Source organism: Ruditapes philippinarum, unplaced genomic scaffold (genome assembly GCF_026571515.1).
Source record: "Ruditapes philippinarum isolate M1 unplaced genomic scaffold, ASM2657151v2 ctg2253_1_1_1_1, whole genome shotgun sequence".
Taxonomy (NCBI): Eukaryota; Metazoa; Mollusca; class Bivalvia; order Venerida; family Veneridae; genus Ruditapes; species Ruditapes philippinarum.
This window is the reverse complement of record NW_026852746.1, coordinates 8,481-25,262: the sequence shown is the minus strand read 5'-3', so window position 1 is coordinate 25,262 and position 16,782 is coordinate 8,481. Positions and strand designations below refer to the sequence as shown.

Genomic DNA, 16,782 nt, shown 5'->3' with positions numbered 1-16,782 from the left:
ACGTAATAACTATTGCTTATGCTTGTAATCAATGTTTCATTACGGTCCATCCACAGATAATTTGAGTACAAACCCCTACTTACTGTCAAATCAAAAAATTTCTGTGCCTTTTCAAATAAAAATATTATACTATGAAATAAATATCAATTAATATATTTTTGTGAATATTTTAACATGTTTGAATCATTTTAGATTAGAGACATAATAATGGCATACTACATTATTTAAAATGTCATTTAATGCCAGTTAGTACTAATTAGAAATAAGCATTGATTATATTCAGGTATAGACAGTGTTAAACACACAAACAACATTGTGCAGATTAACCGAGATATCAACGCAAATCATTGTTATGCACGTAAATCTCGTGCACGACTTATAAAATTATGCTGATGGGTTTCACAAACACATTATCACTATTATAGTGCAATTTTTTTAGAGTAAAACAATATGTCACATTGTGTTCAGAAACTCTGTCAATTAAACCCATATGGCTACACTGTTATGAAAGAGCTTATCATTATTATTATTATTATTGTAATAATTATTATTACCATTATAATAATTTATTATTATTATTATAATTATTATCATACGTAAACAAACAAGCCACTTATGTGAATCCAAATGTACATGGTAAGTCACTTGTTAATAATATTTCCGTTCTGTGTTATAAAGTTTTTATTTTTTCAACAATTTATACAGCTAAAATCGCTAATGCCAAAATGCCACCAGTAAAAAAGGTCAGGTCAGCCGGTTCGTTAGTGTCGTCTGCCAGGATATTTAACTACTGTATGTTAAATATTTCCTTTTGGTATGTATAAACTTAAATCAACAATGAACGAAGCCTTTGACCGAAGCTTCGAAAATTCCATCACCTAAAATTACCTTTAATGCATTTGCAAAACAACAATTTTAACAATTCAATTTATGCAGAAACATGCAAAAGGAAACTACGGAGCTCCTAAAGTGTCATTCTCCACATTTTATTCGCGGGACATCACGGGGCTCCATAGAAAACACTGTTAAACAAATAAGTTTTCTTTAGCCTTTTCTGTTATCTTTAATCTATAGATGTTTAAAGAAGTAAAAATTCAAATAAAAAATAATATGTTGATAAAAAAACAAAAAAACAAAAACAAATTCAATGTAATTAAAAAAAAATTATTATTTAGTCGTGGATTACAAAGGCTTTGAAAAGGAAATACTTTCTTAAATATTGAGTTTCTGTTTTTTTAGTAATGGAAAGTGCATGTATCAGAATAATAAATTCCGAACCGAATAACATATATGTTAAAGCGGACTTCAGTTTGAAAAAAAGCAACACACAATTATATGTTGTTTCAAACAAAGTATGTCGGTAAATTTATCTTGGAAAAGTGCATCATATCACTGTTAAGCCTTCTTCAAAACAGCGTCCTGAGAGCTATTTATAGCGCAACAGTTTACAGTTATTTCATATGTGATTTGGGACAGTCAAACTGTTGTCCAAGTGTTTTAAACTGTTGCCCAAGGCCGTAGGCTGACTGTTCCCAAAATCACGCATGAAATAACTGTTTTATTACCTGATCAACTACTGTTTAAATAGTACTAGCAGAAGAAAAAAAAGAAGAAAAAATAGTTTTTCACATATGTTTATAATTAAACTTCTATGTCACGTTACGTCTGGTTTATGATCAAGATCGATGGACGCTTCAAGTGGGAATCCTCTATGACGTCAAGACGTCAGAGCACACGAGGGAAACAGTCGAAACTATTGACCGGTCATCAGTTTGCGAATGTGGACGTTTTAGAATTTTAGAAAACAGTAAAAAATACCAAATCACTTTTATATAAGGTATCAGGTAATAATGACGTTTGTTTCTACAATTAGAAGATCGGGTAACGAATTGTCCGCTTTATTAATGTACATTTAGAGAGCGGACAGGTAGATTAGTGGTATCGGCGAGTTTCCTTATTGTTTATGTATCTTATTGACGGCAAATTTTATTTTCCACCGTAATGATTTTGTTTGTCAATTATATGAAACGATTTATCTTAAAATAACATATTTAATATTTTGAAAAGCTGAAGGCCGCTTTAAGATATAATGTCTTTCAATGAGCTACTAATTCTAGTCATAAATTGTACGTCCAATTTCTGTCTTGAATTGCAAAACAAGACAAAAATAGGAACTATACTGTTACGTGAGAGATTGTGTAAATATATCTAATATACGCAAATATATATATACATTTCCTAGCAGATGTATCTACCTAAATGCATTGCTACACGATATCTACTCTCGTTTTAAATAAACAACATTCTATAATGTACATATATACATGATATATAAACATAGCATATAAGTCACCGACATAACAATAAACAACTATTTAATACCTTAACAAATTGCTTTCCAAACAATAAACGACTATTTAATATCTTAACAGATTGCTTTCCTAAACAAAAACATAAGATAAAGGTAACAAAACCCTTTCAAATAGACAAAAAACTTTAAAATAAGTACAGCCAATTGTCCTAGAGACAAAAAGCAAAGAATATGTGAGAAATAAAAAACTTTTCCAATACATATCAACTCGTTTTGTTTATCACTAACTGCCCGAAACCATTACGTAGGCTTTATAATTCGAACCGTTGACTTTTTCGAAGTAGATGTAAAAATGTGAGAAACAGTTACGTTCAAAGGAAAAACATTTAGTGCAAAAATGTAAATCGTAAATATTTAAAAAAAATCGCTTTCATTAAATATATTCTGCTAAAAACGTATGGCTTTTAATCGGGACAAATATATTACTAAGAAGGATTCTAGTAATATCCGGTTATGAATTTATCACATCTATCAATATTATTATTTTAGAATAAAATGTAGATGTTTTACACCTGCAAGAACACATTGCCAAACTGGTAAATGACAATAGCAAATATCCGGCCAACATTTCATAACGCATTTATAATTAATTGTATGGTATGCAAAACAATATATAATGTCTTAAAACACACACAAAAAAAACTCATATGTGTTAATCAACATATGCGTTTTCGGGCAATGTACACCGTCTAAACTCGCTTGGAATCTAAGCCAATGTCTTAAACGTTTTGGCTCTCAAATTCAACACACTACAAAAATTAATATTTGTAACAATGTAAAGGCCATCGCATCACTATCATTATCTCGGTTCACATAAAAATTATTCTTGTTTCAGATTATCTTGTTTCACATTATCTCGGCTCATATAATTTATTGTTTCAAATAACCCTGTTTCTTATAATCTCTATTGAAAGTCCTAGATGTTACACACATATGAACTTTATAATAATTTTAAAATTATTGCTTCAAACTCCCAAAAATCAATAAATTGAAATAGTAACATTTCTTATTGTACTTTACATTATTGGGTTATGATTTTATGTTAAGATACATATACAATGTCATGCGGCGCCTTCTAAGAACCAAAGAACAAAACAGGGGAGAGAATACAGCTTAAGAAAACCAACGTTGAAAATGATGTATAGTCTCCCCTTTACGAAAACGTCGATCGGAATATCTTAACAAAATATTAAGTCAGTAACAAATACTTAGCACAAATTCGTACATGACCTATTTCATAACAAAATTTTACACACAAAAAATGTTTTGTTTTGTTGTTATTGCGATATTCCTAATTATATCAGTAACTCTAAGATGAATATTTACTTTTAACAAATTACGTTCATACGTACATGCTTTGTATATTCACAAACGGCTAATATCCCACATTGTTGTAGTAATAAAATTAAAACTATAATCTATGTTACATAGATTGTTGTTGTTGTTCTTTAAATTGAATATCTGATGTTTTTATTACGTCGTAAATGTATGTGCTGAGTGTTACTTTCTTAATGTATGATGCCCTCATACAAAGACACGCAACTCTTCAATATGTGTGGGTGATTCTTCTGGTATCATTATCGTCCTTATTCTCTAAAAATGAAAAAAACATAACAGTTTAGTTTAGTATAAAACTTGATTTAGTAAAAGCTTAATTGCGAAACAAGTTCTTGCAACTTATATTAATCACAAGTAGTTTTCGAGTCCGCTACCTTGAATTAACCTGCACTGGTATCATACGAAGAAACATAGTCGTGGCCTGAGTAGTGCTCGAACCCGTGATTCTCTCTGGATTGAGAGGCAGATACCTAAATCGCTAGGCCACCACTCCCCGTTGAACGTAATCGATGTAAATAGTAACATATATGATTAAATCGATCTTTTCTGTTACTTTTTTATTCTTTTGGAAGCAATAATGATAATTTATTACATTTTTTTTCAGGTGGATAATTGTTAAATTTAAGTTTTTAACAATTCACCAAGAGCGATAAGACAGACTGCACTAAAAATTATCATTCATTAAAAGGGTCAATCAACTCGAGTCCGCAAACAAAATATACATTTTCCCCTAATTGTGTGACCTTAGATTTCATTGGTGTCCTTTTCAATTTACAATATAATTTTGTTAGAGATTATATTTCTTATTAACAAAGACTAATTATTATTGAATTATAAAATAAACGTATCTATAAAGCATATTTTTTTACATTTTGTAGAGATTTATTTCGGCTTATTTTATAGTGTACATGTACTTACTTCAACGACGGATCCAGGCGTTATCAGGAACTTGTATATAGCGTATGCTGGTATACACAATAGAGAAGACACCACCATCATCCAGCCTATTGCGATCGACCACTCAGGGTACACGTAACTGCTATATTGTGGAACAGGAGCCATAACTAGAGACAAGATGAACAGTACCTGAAATAAAACAGTTTCATCATCATCATCATCATCATCAAACATCAAACATCATTCATTATCATCATCATCATTATCATCATCATCATCATCATCATCATCAGTGTTATAATCATCAACAAACTCATCATCATTATCATAGTTATCATCATCATACATCATCATCATCATCATCATTATCATCATCATTATATTCTGCATTATCTTTATCATCATTATCTTCTCCATTATCATCATCATCATCATAATTATCATCATCATTATCATCATCATCATTATTATCATCATCATACATCATCATTATTATTACCATCATCATCATCATCACAATTTGTATCATAATCTGTAATGTCAAGTTTGTTTTGATGATGTAATTCTGTATGGTCAGTTGTGAGAAAAAGAAATCTCAAACTAAATTTATTTTCGACCATATTATGAATGTATAATTTCATTCTATAGAAGAATAACATGTTGAGCAAATCAAGTCAATAAGATCCATACAAATAAAATTGTTGGAGCAATGAACATCCAACATGTCTTCCAGAACCTCCAGTAGTGGTCAGATTGTGGCCCCAGCATAGCCTCAATATCGTGGCTGAAACGCGTTGCCCCTGGAAACGAAATTGAAATACAATAAGTGACATGTTTGGAAGATGTCGTAGCGTATTATTTATAATTATATTATACCTTTGATAAATGTGTTCCTTCTTCAATTATATCAGTTTTATTGAGCATTTAAATACTATACATGCATAATACGAGTATTAAGAATGACGTAAGCGGTCCTACAAAAAGTATAGTAACCACCAGAGCTGGCACTATTATGTTGGTTTTTGTAGGACCGCTAAAATATTCTGGTGTTTTCTCTTTTGTGATACATATCTAGTTTATTTAAAGATTAGATTTAAAACTTTGCTGTAACGTTTTGAAATGACCCACGGTAAAATGCTATCATGGTCATAGTCTGGAATATGAAAACATAAATAAAGAATTCCTGAAGTATCCTATTCATGCAGATATTCTTACCTACTTAAAAACGCTTCGTTTAAGTTTTAGCAGTTTAACATCTTATTTTACTAATAATTATTTATAAGCCATTAACCTGGTGAATTCAAGACAAGATTGATTAGCTTCCAACCAGGATAGAAGTAGGCAGGCCTGTGCGTTCGTGCAATCAAATTTTTAATTGTATCATTGAACTCCTATAATTATAATGGGATTTTCTGATTTATAGCTCAGCAAGTCTATTTAACAACTTCATCAGGCTTCAAGGTTATGAAGAAATTCTCCAAGCTCAAACTCAAATCTCAGGTATTTGATTGGTCAGAAACTGCCACAGAATGTACACTGACCAATGAAAATCCCTAGATTTGAAACAGATCTCAGAAAAAAAGTTGTATTACCCTGAGGCTAGGTCATAAGTTATTTTATTACCGTATATCCACGTGACAGCAATAGCCTCTAAACAGACTATGAACAATAAAGCAATCGGAGCGCCATATGTGTCCAGTAACTGCACCAAATATATACCACCCTAAATGTTCACAAAATAACACATAAATATTTAATAAGATATACAAAATGCAATTTTAGCACATATATTAAATGAGTAGTTTAATACTATTAAACATATATGGTCGCTATAAAAAACAACAGTGCGTGTTGTCTAAAATACAACTTATTTAGTCCAGTTATTATAATATATATATATACATTTTCTACGTCGTTTCGTATTGAAATAAGACCATAATTATTTATAATAAAAAAGGCTAGCATAGTATAATATGATTAATATCATGAAAACCTTGTTAGTACAAATTAAAAGGAAAGCTTATTTCAACATAAGTTTTTTTAAATAGTATGTTTTTAAATTCCATAATAACTCCGTTTATTTTCGTTGTCGCAAGTCTTATCTAACGAACAAAGATTATTTCCGTTTTTTTCTTTTCTTTGTGACGCAATAAAGCATCATTACAAATTGTGTGACTTTGCTTAAAGTCAAAGTTGGAGATGTGAAGAAATGAGATAGTCCAACGCTGTTATGAGAGTTATTATTTTTCCTAAAATAGATAAAGGTGTAAGATATAAAAAAATCTTTATAAACTATCGTCAAACACGATGGGTGTAAGTCTTACGTATGTGGTAGTTGCCAAACTGCCCAGGAAACAGTAGGCCATAAGACCTAGAATAAAGAGCTCTCGACGTTTTCGGAGGAAAGGCCATTCATCAAGAATACCAGTTGCTATAGCTTCTAGCCCACCAAACTGTGAATCAAACAAGAATAACATTAACAACAAATACAGCTCAAACTGTTAATATGGAATTGTCGTAAATGGAAATAGGTACAATTCAAAATGCTGAAAAAACACATGAAAGTCTCTAATACAGCTCGCAAGAGAGTCTTATCCGCTTTCCCAGATAAAATTTCTCTACATATTATGTACATGCAAACCTTTATGCAAATTATTCGTTTAACTTTGCGTGTACTTTTTCCTTAATGAATTTATTTTAAAGGACAAGACGCTTTATCGAAAGCTTACACTGGTTTTTGTTAATTTATGTTGTTTTTTTCTAATGAGGACATATCCTGTTACTTGAGGAATATTTAATACTGACATTGTTTCCTAGCAAGTGGATTCCATTTTCCCGTAGATAGCACCTGTTTGTCAAATATTTGTATTAGAGAAAATGGACAAACTAATAACCTATTCGGATGTCCAACTCTGCAAAATTGAAAAATTAATATAAGACACCATTTAGATTCCAAGACGTTATGTTAAGCACGCAATTCTTTTACTGTGCAGGTACAACACTAGGTACTCGAATCGAACAAGCATGTGTAAATGGATAGTCGTTTGACCTCATGCCAAGAATTAAAATTGCAAAATACACTTTTCATTATTATAAGAATAATTTTGAGAAAAAAATCTTTTGCTTCAAACCAACTAACAAACATACCAGTGTTAAAAAGGATGGCTGTCTACCGTACACGACATGTCTTATATCAAGAGCTTACCGTGGTATCCAAACCTAGAGTGATCAACATGAAAAAGAAGATCACGGCCCAGACGCTTGATCCTTTTAGATTGGATATTGCTTCTGGATATACAATGAATATGAGACCGACATCTATAAAAAATGAAATAACAGGAATTGTCACAATAGCAGATTTTCCGCCGATATTGAATATAACAAAATATATTATTGAATACTTTTTAATATTTACAAAGAACCATAATTTTACCAAACATCACAAATCCCGGACATTGTAAAAACCATGGCATTGATAAATATCATTGGTTGGGAGCAATTCAGGAATACGCATAAGTCATTTACAGGGAATTTTTTTAGGCCCTCACCCTCTGACGTTCAACAATTTAAACTTCTTTTCATCTTCTTTAGTACCGTTCACATAGCCCTAGATACTGACTTTGTCTTTCTGATTACTTATTACTTCTGTCAACTCGGAGAGGTATAATGTTTTCAAGTTACTACGAGTATATATGCCTGTATCACATATCTCCAGTACGTATTACATGTCTAAACTCAGATGAACAGTACGAATGCTCATTGAAAAAAAAAGAATTATGGAATTTACATATGATATACATGTACCAATGAAAATTAATAGTTTCGTTTTGTATTGACCAAATTAGTTTAAGGCATGTGTATATGGTTATTTACAAGCACGCACATGTTTTGCTTTGTAAAAATTCGATGTAATAAGAAGAGAGATTGTTGGTTTATATTTGATGTCAGTGTTTCGCACAATATGCACAATGAGCCATGTGCACAAAGACTGCGAACATAGACACTTATGTGTTTATTTGCATACCTTCTCGTGCAACATATTCTATGTCTGTGTTTTGTACATGTGCCATGTGACCTAAAACAGCAAACACTGCAAATCCGGCAAGAAAACTTGTCCCACAATTTATACCGCTTGTAATCAATGCGTCCCTGAAAAAGCAATGTCAATTTGTTTCTTTTTACGTATCGTTTCTTTTCCTTTTTGCATATTTTTCCTTCTGATTTGAATACATTATTCATTTTATATGTTTCGTTTTTGTCGGTTTAGCAATGCTAATCCAAAACACACAAGATACATTGAAATAATGATTTGAACATACGAGTACAGAAAACATTAGTGCAAAAAGCCGTCGGCTTGCATGATTGTCCGAATTTGAGGGGTTGGCTAGAATGATTTCAGATAAATTATTTGTGTGAAAGTTTGACAGAAATTACTTTAGAAAGTTGTGACAGTGACTTTTTCTATTAGAAAATGGACGTTGCATTCACATTATAAAAATATGTTCGTGGACTTACCAGGATTAAATGACATTTTTGTATATGAATATACGACATAAATAGGTCAACTGTGTCCGAGGACTTACCTGAAGCAATTATTCGTGAACTTATTGTAACTTGATAATGCTAAAAGGACACCAAATCCCGGTCCAAGTGAAAAGAAAATTTGGGCAGCTGCGTCGACCCATACCTGAAATAGTCAAGTCAGATATCGTTTGGCTATAGATAATTATGTACAGGTATGTATGGAGTTTTGTTTTCAAACGAATCTCTCGGAGTTTAATGTCATTCTAAATTAAATAACGACGAATGAAAGGTATTCTATCACATAAATACATAAAAACCCGAAACGCCGTTCTCATTTCAAAAAATATACATCTATACAATTATTTCTTTTGCCTTTTAAATCACTATAATATTTGTATTTGTAATGCACCACCTAAACAATTATTGAAAGAAAGAAAAACAACTTTGTTTTCACTTTTTGTTTGCAAATGTGTTATCCCAGGTTTTGTGTATCATACTAAATTTATGTAACTTTGATAAATTTTATGCTGAAAAAAAAATCAAATTTTCTCTTGGTTCATTTCGTTTAGACTCAAAAACACCATTTTCAGTATTTGACCAAAAATAAATATCATATTCATAGAATTTACTTACCTGATAATCACCAAGTCTTGCAAATGTAGGAGTGATGAAATATTTAATACCCTCACCAGCGCCCTCTAACGACACACCAACACCCAGCAGAATGATGAGTACAACATATGGCATTGTTGCCGTTATCCATACTGCCTAGAAGATAGAAAAATAGTTTTAGAATTTTTATTTGATATCAAAAAATAAAAACACGTTTTCATTAATCATAAAATATTCATATATGACCCTCACACACTTTAAAATTAACTGACATGATATTTGCATTAAATTGAATCGGTTCGTTTTGACACATCTTGCATTTCTAAAGCCAATATTTGAAAACTATATAATTTCTTTCTTTCGAGTTATTTCAAAAATAGAACACTTTTTATTGTACAGAGTTTTGTCAACATTGTCCAATGAGTCAAATATTGCTGTGAATGTTCTTAGCATACTACAGCTGTCTGGAAAAGTCTGTGCTGCATTTCAATGCAATATGACACTTACTTATTCTGACAGCTTACACGAATAAAACAAATAAAATAAGTCACCGTAATTTTAATTGAAATGAAGTGACCCGTAATAAAAGGGCCCGTAATACCATAAATAAACGTGACAACAAACCATGAAAATGAATTCTATTTAGATATTATTGGTCAGTTTGGGATTCATGATCCGTTATGACATATCTATTTGTAACAGATAATAAATTATTCTGAAACAAAATATTGTTATCATTTATCATAAAAAAAAATCAAAATAACTCACAAAACGTTAACTTTTTTTCAAGAAATATTATTTAAGACTATCCAAATGATGAATTTCTATTGTTTTTATTAACATTATAGCGAGCCCTAAAGGCTGTTCGCAAAGCAAGCATAACGGTCACGTGAGTATCTTCAAAATGATTTTGAAAACGTTTGATGGAAGTACATCCTTGCTCTTCATTGGGGGTTATTTTGGTTCCCTGCACTATTACATGTGGAGAACGTCAGGAATCAGTACCAGGAGGTAACCTGCACTGTTATTTATCGAAGAACGCCGGGAATCAGTTATATTTTGTTTTGAATGGGAACCATAATAAAAAAGGAAACCAGAAAGCAGTATTGTTCAAAACTATTCTCGGAATTCCCGAAGTCGAGGTCGAGGTCCTGATAGTTGAGGTTAATAATAATATATATCACATGATATTCACCAGACTTAAATGGTTATGATTCCTCCGGTATAAAAATCAAGCTGTTTTAAAGCTTTTTATATTGAAGAACGGGAGAAAGGTTGAAGTCCATTGATCTACAGTGGATAGTGGATAGCCAAGTATAATGATAACTGCAAAATATCAAACAACATTGACCATATCAACTTTATTTAAATTTAATATGAATAAATATTCCTTCAGTCAGACCTTTAAAAAGCGACATTGTGCATGCATTTAAACTGTCACCGGAAAGGGAAACATATGGCATGTATTGGCAACTTCCCACGAAAAGTGTCATTGTTTATTATTTTAAAGGCAAATGATAGTAACAGATATCCTCTATTCTAAAAGTTAACAACTGTTTTAACTTATTACACCTGCACACACGTCCTAGGGGGGTTAAGGTCTATACGATGGATCTTCCTTTTAAGAATAAATCAATAAAATTATATTTATAAATATTCTCGATAGTTTGTCATATTCAGTTAAAAATGTGAAAGATATACCTTTCCAGAACTTTTTACGCCTTTCCACATTGCAAAATATACGATTGTAAATACACCCATCAAGCACAGAGCTAACTGCCACCTTACTGACCCCAAGTGATTCATGTTGTATTCGTCAGAAAGACCAAGAACTTCTTTTCTGAAAATATTACGAGAACGAGAAATAACTGTGTGGAAAGCGATGATCCACCATTCACTGCTCTCCCCGGCGATTCTTCAACGATTCGATTGGGTCCGAGAGCCACCCAATAGGGTCGAGCGCAGTAGCAGCGGCACAAGGCGCACCCGGGGAAAGCCGCTCTCTTCTGTGATTTTTTCTCTTTCTTATGAAAGATTCTATGTAATATTCTTATTATTCATATTGTGTCACATTTAAAGACAATAACGGTCTTTAAAAAGATTGTTATTTTACATAGTTGGTGATATTTATAAATGACTGCTGTAAAATTTATTGAAAGAGCGGTATTAAACAGTACAATGTTGAAATGTCAAAAGATACGTGCATGTTCACTTCTTTATATAGCAGAATCTTAAGAAAGTGATATAAAGTTACTTACTTTGAATACGAATCATATTAAGGAACTATAATTAGCATAAATTCATCCGCCAAGAAAATCAAAAGATAGGCTTACGCATTATAGGTGAACATCAATTGATGTAAAATCATAAACTTTTTAAACAACAAAAATGGATTATAAAAAGACTTTAAGAATTGTGTCGATATTAACAAACTGTTTCTTACATTTTACAGTTCTTGTTCAAAAAATGGCTTAATGACCTTTACTGTGTAATTTTTTACACAAAGACCCGTTGAGTTTTCAGCTCTTACAAATTCTTTTTTTTTCAGAATTAGAATTATCTATCGGTGTGCTGCTTTAACAAAACAATGTATATACTATTCAGACTTCGGGCACGTCATCTACTCCTCCCACTCCAGTGCCAATATTCAGTAAATCCCTCGTCAATCAACAAATAATATTATTACCCCTCACTACTCTTTGCTATGTTAATTTCCTATAGGTCAATGGGAGTTATTATTACTGTTAATTCCAGTGAACCATGAGACTAAACTTTTCCACTGTTGCATGAATAACAGTAATTTTCAGTCTTTGAAAAATAAAAGCCTAAAGAAACAGTATCCTATTGAAGTATTAGTTCGTGGTTAAAAAAGTATAACACATAGGTTTGTGAGTAACCTCAAAAATATCATCCCGTTACCCTCGACTAACAGCATTTTCTTAGAATAATATCTTTACTGGTACTCACAAACCTTTGTGTTATCGATATACAATTACTTAACCCATTCTAAAGATACTGATTGTAAAATCTATTACTGTATTTGAATAATTACCATGTGAACGGTACCCAGACAATCATGTTATACGAGTACATATTACGTACCAAAAAGTATTGAACCCCTGACAGACAATAAAGATGCGAATGTGTTTTTCCCCGATATAATCCCGGGGAAGAGACAAACCTTTAACTGTAACAACTTGGTAATCATATAGAAAATATTCAAGGCGTTTACTTCTCTATTGTGAACAGTAGTGCAGTAGTAGCTATAACTGTAAACATTTGTTTGTACTACGCGATAAAATGTGTAAACTCAACATTAGCCGAGTTCCGAAAAGTATTTATACAGAACAGGCTATTTCAATATCATAATTGGAACATGAGGCATATCTTACTCAAAGAATTCTTCATTTGGCGTGGTGTAATTCATGACTTCTTTTTTAACAAGCTCTTCAGAAACGTTTTTCCTTGCAGCAAAAAATGCACGCCTCTGTTCACTATCCATGCACATGTTTGTATTCCACGTGTTGTTGCACGTTTTCCATGGGACATCCGCTCTCATTGATGAGAAGAAATAAAACAATGCCCAGCTGATGATAGTGTTATAGTACCAAGAAACGTATGTAGCAATTATGCATATCCCAAATCCAATTCCTGAAAAGAAAAAACAAAACAATGAATGTTTTAATATTTCTGTAACTTATATGTAACAAAACAAAATTTAGAAGAAATTTGAATGTTTAACAAAATATATTATTCAAATTTTATATATTATCACGGGCTATCGTTATTATTCAAATTTTATATATTATCACGGGCTATCGTTTAATCTGATATATGGTCAAAATATAGATCGGTAAAATATATTAGTTCACAATTTCTAAAACAATCGATACATTGACAATTAAATCGACGCTTTGATTTGGAATGTTAGTATCTGAAACAATCAATGTTTGTCAAAATCATTACAACAGAAATAACAAAATTGTTGTGGCGTCTTATACAAAGCTGATTTTCGATTTACTTCAAATATGATGGAAACCGAATTAATTATGGTTGTGTAAAAATTAAATGTAAATGCCAACGACCATCTGAAACGAAAGTTACACATCGGTTATTGACGTCTAATATAATTGTTGTTTAACAAAATATCTACAAAAGTAAATTAGATACTAATTTATCTACATTTACATCTATATATTTGATGATGTTAGTAGTATTCTAGTACCCTACGGACGGACCATGGCATTAAGCCACTACATCGTTCCTGGTCAGGCTGTTAGCAATTTACCTGCACTAGTTGTACCAGTTGTTCGCAAGGAACTTAATTGCAGTGCGAATAACCGTAGAAAGGATTTCATGATCGATCACAAAATTGACCCGTACCGTCCGGGAATCGGACCCGGGTCGCCTGATTCAAAGTCCAACGATCTACCTGTTGAGCTAACAGTGCGGTGACAGTTATGTATATATATAAAGTTTTACCTTTAAGTACAGGACATATTCTTTTCCAGACGGTGATACAGCCGCACCTCTGATACTGTCCGAGGGCCAGTTCCATATAGAATAGTGGAAATCCGCTGAATACCAACATAACCAGGTAGGGTATAAGAAACGCACCTACAATGTAACATATATTAAAGCTGTTTTATTCACAATAAACATTTGTATCGGATAATATAAATGTAAACATCAGATTCAAAATGAAACAGTTACTAACAATATGTGTATGAAATATTAAGAATATATATGTTGTTTTCATAAAATGTATGCCTTGGCGTATGGACGTGTGTTTGTATTTTAGTAAGGACCAACCGTGGTGGCTACAAAAATGGAGGTTTTGGGGATGTTTTCTTGTGGATTACTGTGAAACTTTGAAAGAATACTTTTGATGATACTGTATTGTAATTCCTTTTGCACACACTAAATATGAACAGATTTGGCTACCGAACATAAGAAATTGAAGAGCTATATGATCTGAAAGCGTTTGAAAGCGGTTGTCTCTTCAGGATGGGCGAACGAACTGACATGTCGTGGCAACTTAAGACGAAGACTAAAAAGTGGCTACAAAATTGGGGACTTAGAATGTTTTTGAATTATCTATTTCGGATTTTACAAACTTTGCATTATTTTTCATTATTGTTTATATAAATTCCATTAACATATATATTATATATATTATATATAATATATAATATATTATATATATATATATATATATTTATATATGTATATATATTCACACATATCTTCACTTACGGGGCCTATTTATAAGACCGAGTTGAGTGGCATTATTTCATGCAGTCAGTTTTTATATATGCCACTATGTAGGCAATATTATGACATTTCCAAACAACAAAACTAAGGGGTACTAAGTTATATATATCAACTATATATTTTAATTTTACCATAGGTGAAAACATATTGACCAAATAACATAAAAACCCCATTAAAAAATATATACATTTGTGGGACATATATTCATTTACTACTAAAACCGGCCTACGGGCACTATGTTAGAAGGGTAGCCTACGCCCCATACATCGTTTTTTTTAAACATGGCCAGAGTTGCGAGGCCTTATGTATGCCCCACATTAAATATAAACCCCACAAGTATGGTCTCAAATAGACCGATGCCCCGTAAATGGAGGAATGTGACTGTATATATATATATATATATATATATTATATATATATATATATATATATAATATATATATATATACAAATGTACAAATAGAAGAATGTTTTAGCCCTACTGTAATGTTCATATATATACAAATAGAATATATTAGCATCAATTACCAAAAACTGAACAATTAAAATTGACATTTTCCTTTTCTTCTGGTAATTAACTCATTTACATTTGCCATAATAAAACAAATAGTGCCTCTTTTCAAAACCATTGGTTTCCATGTTAATATTTTAGGACGATTTTCACGTTGTTGTTAACAATTTCGGTTATTTTTTATGTGTGGGTATTTTGTACACAAGTCCCCCTACTCTTCAAATAGATGAAAAGCGGACAAAAGAAATTCTAATAACTAGTGCAGAAAAGATCATACTGTAATGTCTAATGCAAAATCAATACTTTATATTAATGCAAAGATATAAAATGATTATCAGTTACACAGATATCATGCAAAAGGTGTGAGAGGAACTTGTCAAGATTTTCTTTTTTGCAAAGGAAGACTAAAGAATAGCAATCTGATTAAAACGCTAGTCATTTCTACATCTAGGAAATAAATAGATCTGAACTTTAGTCAGATTGAAAGAATAGCAAACGACGAAGACCAAAATTTATAATCCTTTATCACATACAACAACTTTGAAATGATTAAGAACACACTCAACATCATCGAAACTGAAACAATTTTCAATCTCTATATTAAATACACCAGCAGAGCACGACGCTTTTTTAAACCAATGATATGTAGACCGAGTGAACATTGCATTATCAAAAACAAAATTAAGCGGCAAACAAAAGCTAGCATTTGACAAAACGTAATTAAAATACAAAAACATTGATAGAGATGTTGAGCAATCTTGTTAAATACTTGTCTAAATAACGCTTCGCATTTCTACATCTAAGAAATAAATAGATCTGAACTTTAGTCAGATTGAAAGAAATTAACAAACGACGAAGACCAAAATTTTATAATCCTTTATCACATACAACAACTATTGAAATGATTAAGAAACACACTCAACAATCATCGAAAACTAAACTATTTTCAATCCTCTATAATTAAATAAACACCAGCAGAGCCCCGAGGGTTTTTTTTAAAACCCAATGATTTTTATAGCCCGGATAAAATTTTGCTTTAAAAGGGAAAAAAAACAAAATTAAGCAGGCAAACAAAAGCCCCCAAATTTGCCCAAAAACCCGCAACAAAAAAAAAAAAACTTTCATAGAGATGTTGAGAAATCTTGACAAAAACTTAGAAAACTTGTTCAGGCGGGGTTATTTTAGCCCCCCTCCCTCAAAAAATTTTTCTACTATAGGCCTAGAAAAACACAGGTTTTGACAATACCACTTCATT

General features: G+C 31.6%; 1 protein-coding gene across 1 annotated transcript; it reads right to left on the bottom strand.

Annotated features, from left to right (window-relative positions):
* Nucleotides 1–3,584: 3,584 nt before the first annotated feature.
* Nucleotides 3,585–14,359, bottom strand: LOC132723426 (sodium-dependent serotonin transporter-like; the record flags this gene model as incomplete). The annotated part of the gene is made up of 12 exons (XM_060708154.1): nucleotides 3,585–3,964; nucleotides 4,628–4,795; nucleotides 5,297–5,406; nucleotides 6,230–6,329; nucleotides 6,931–7,059; nucleotides 7,812–7,924; nucleotides 8,631–8,755; nucleotides 9,190–9,293; nucleotides 9,764–9,898; nucleotides 11,444–11,582; nucleotides 13,135–13,393; nucleotides 14,225–14,359. Coding segments are annotated over 12 exons (1,586 nt in total), but the record flags the coding sequence as incomplete, so codon positions are not given.
* Between the last annotated feature and the right edge of the window lie 2,423 nt (nucleotides 14,360–16,782).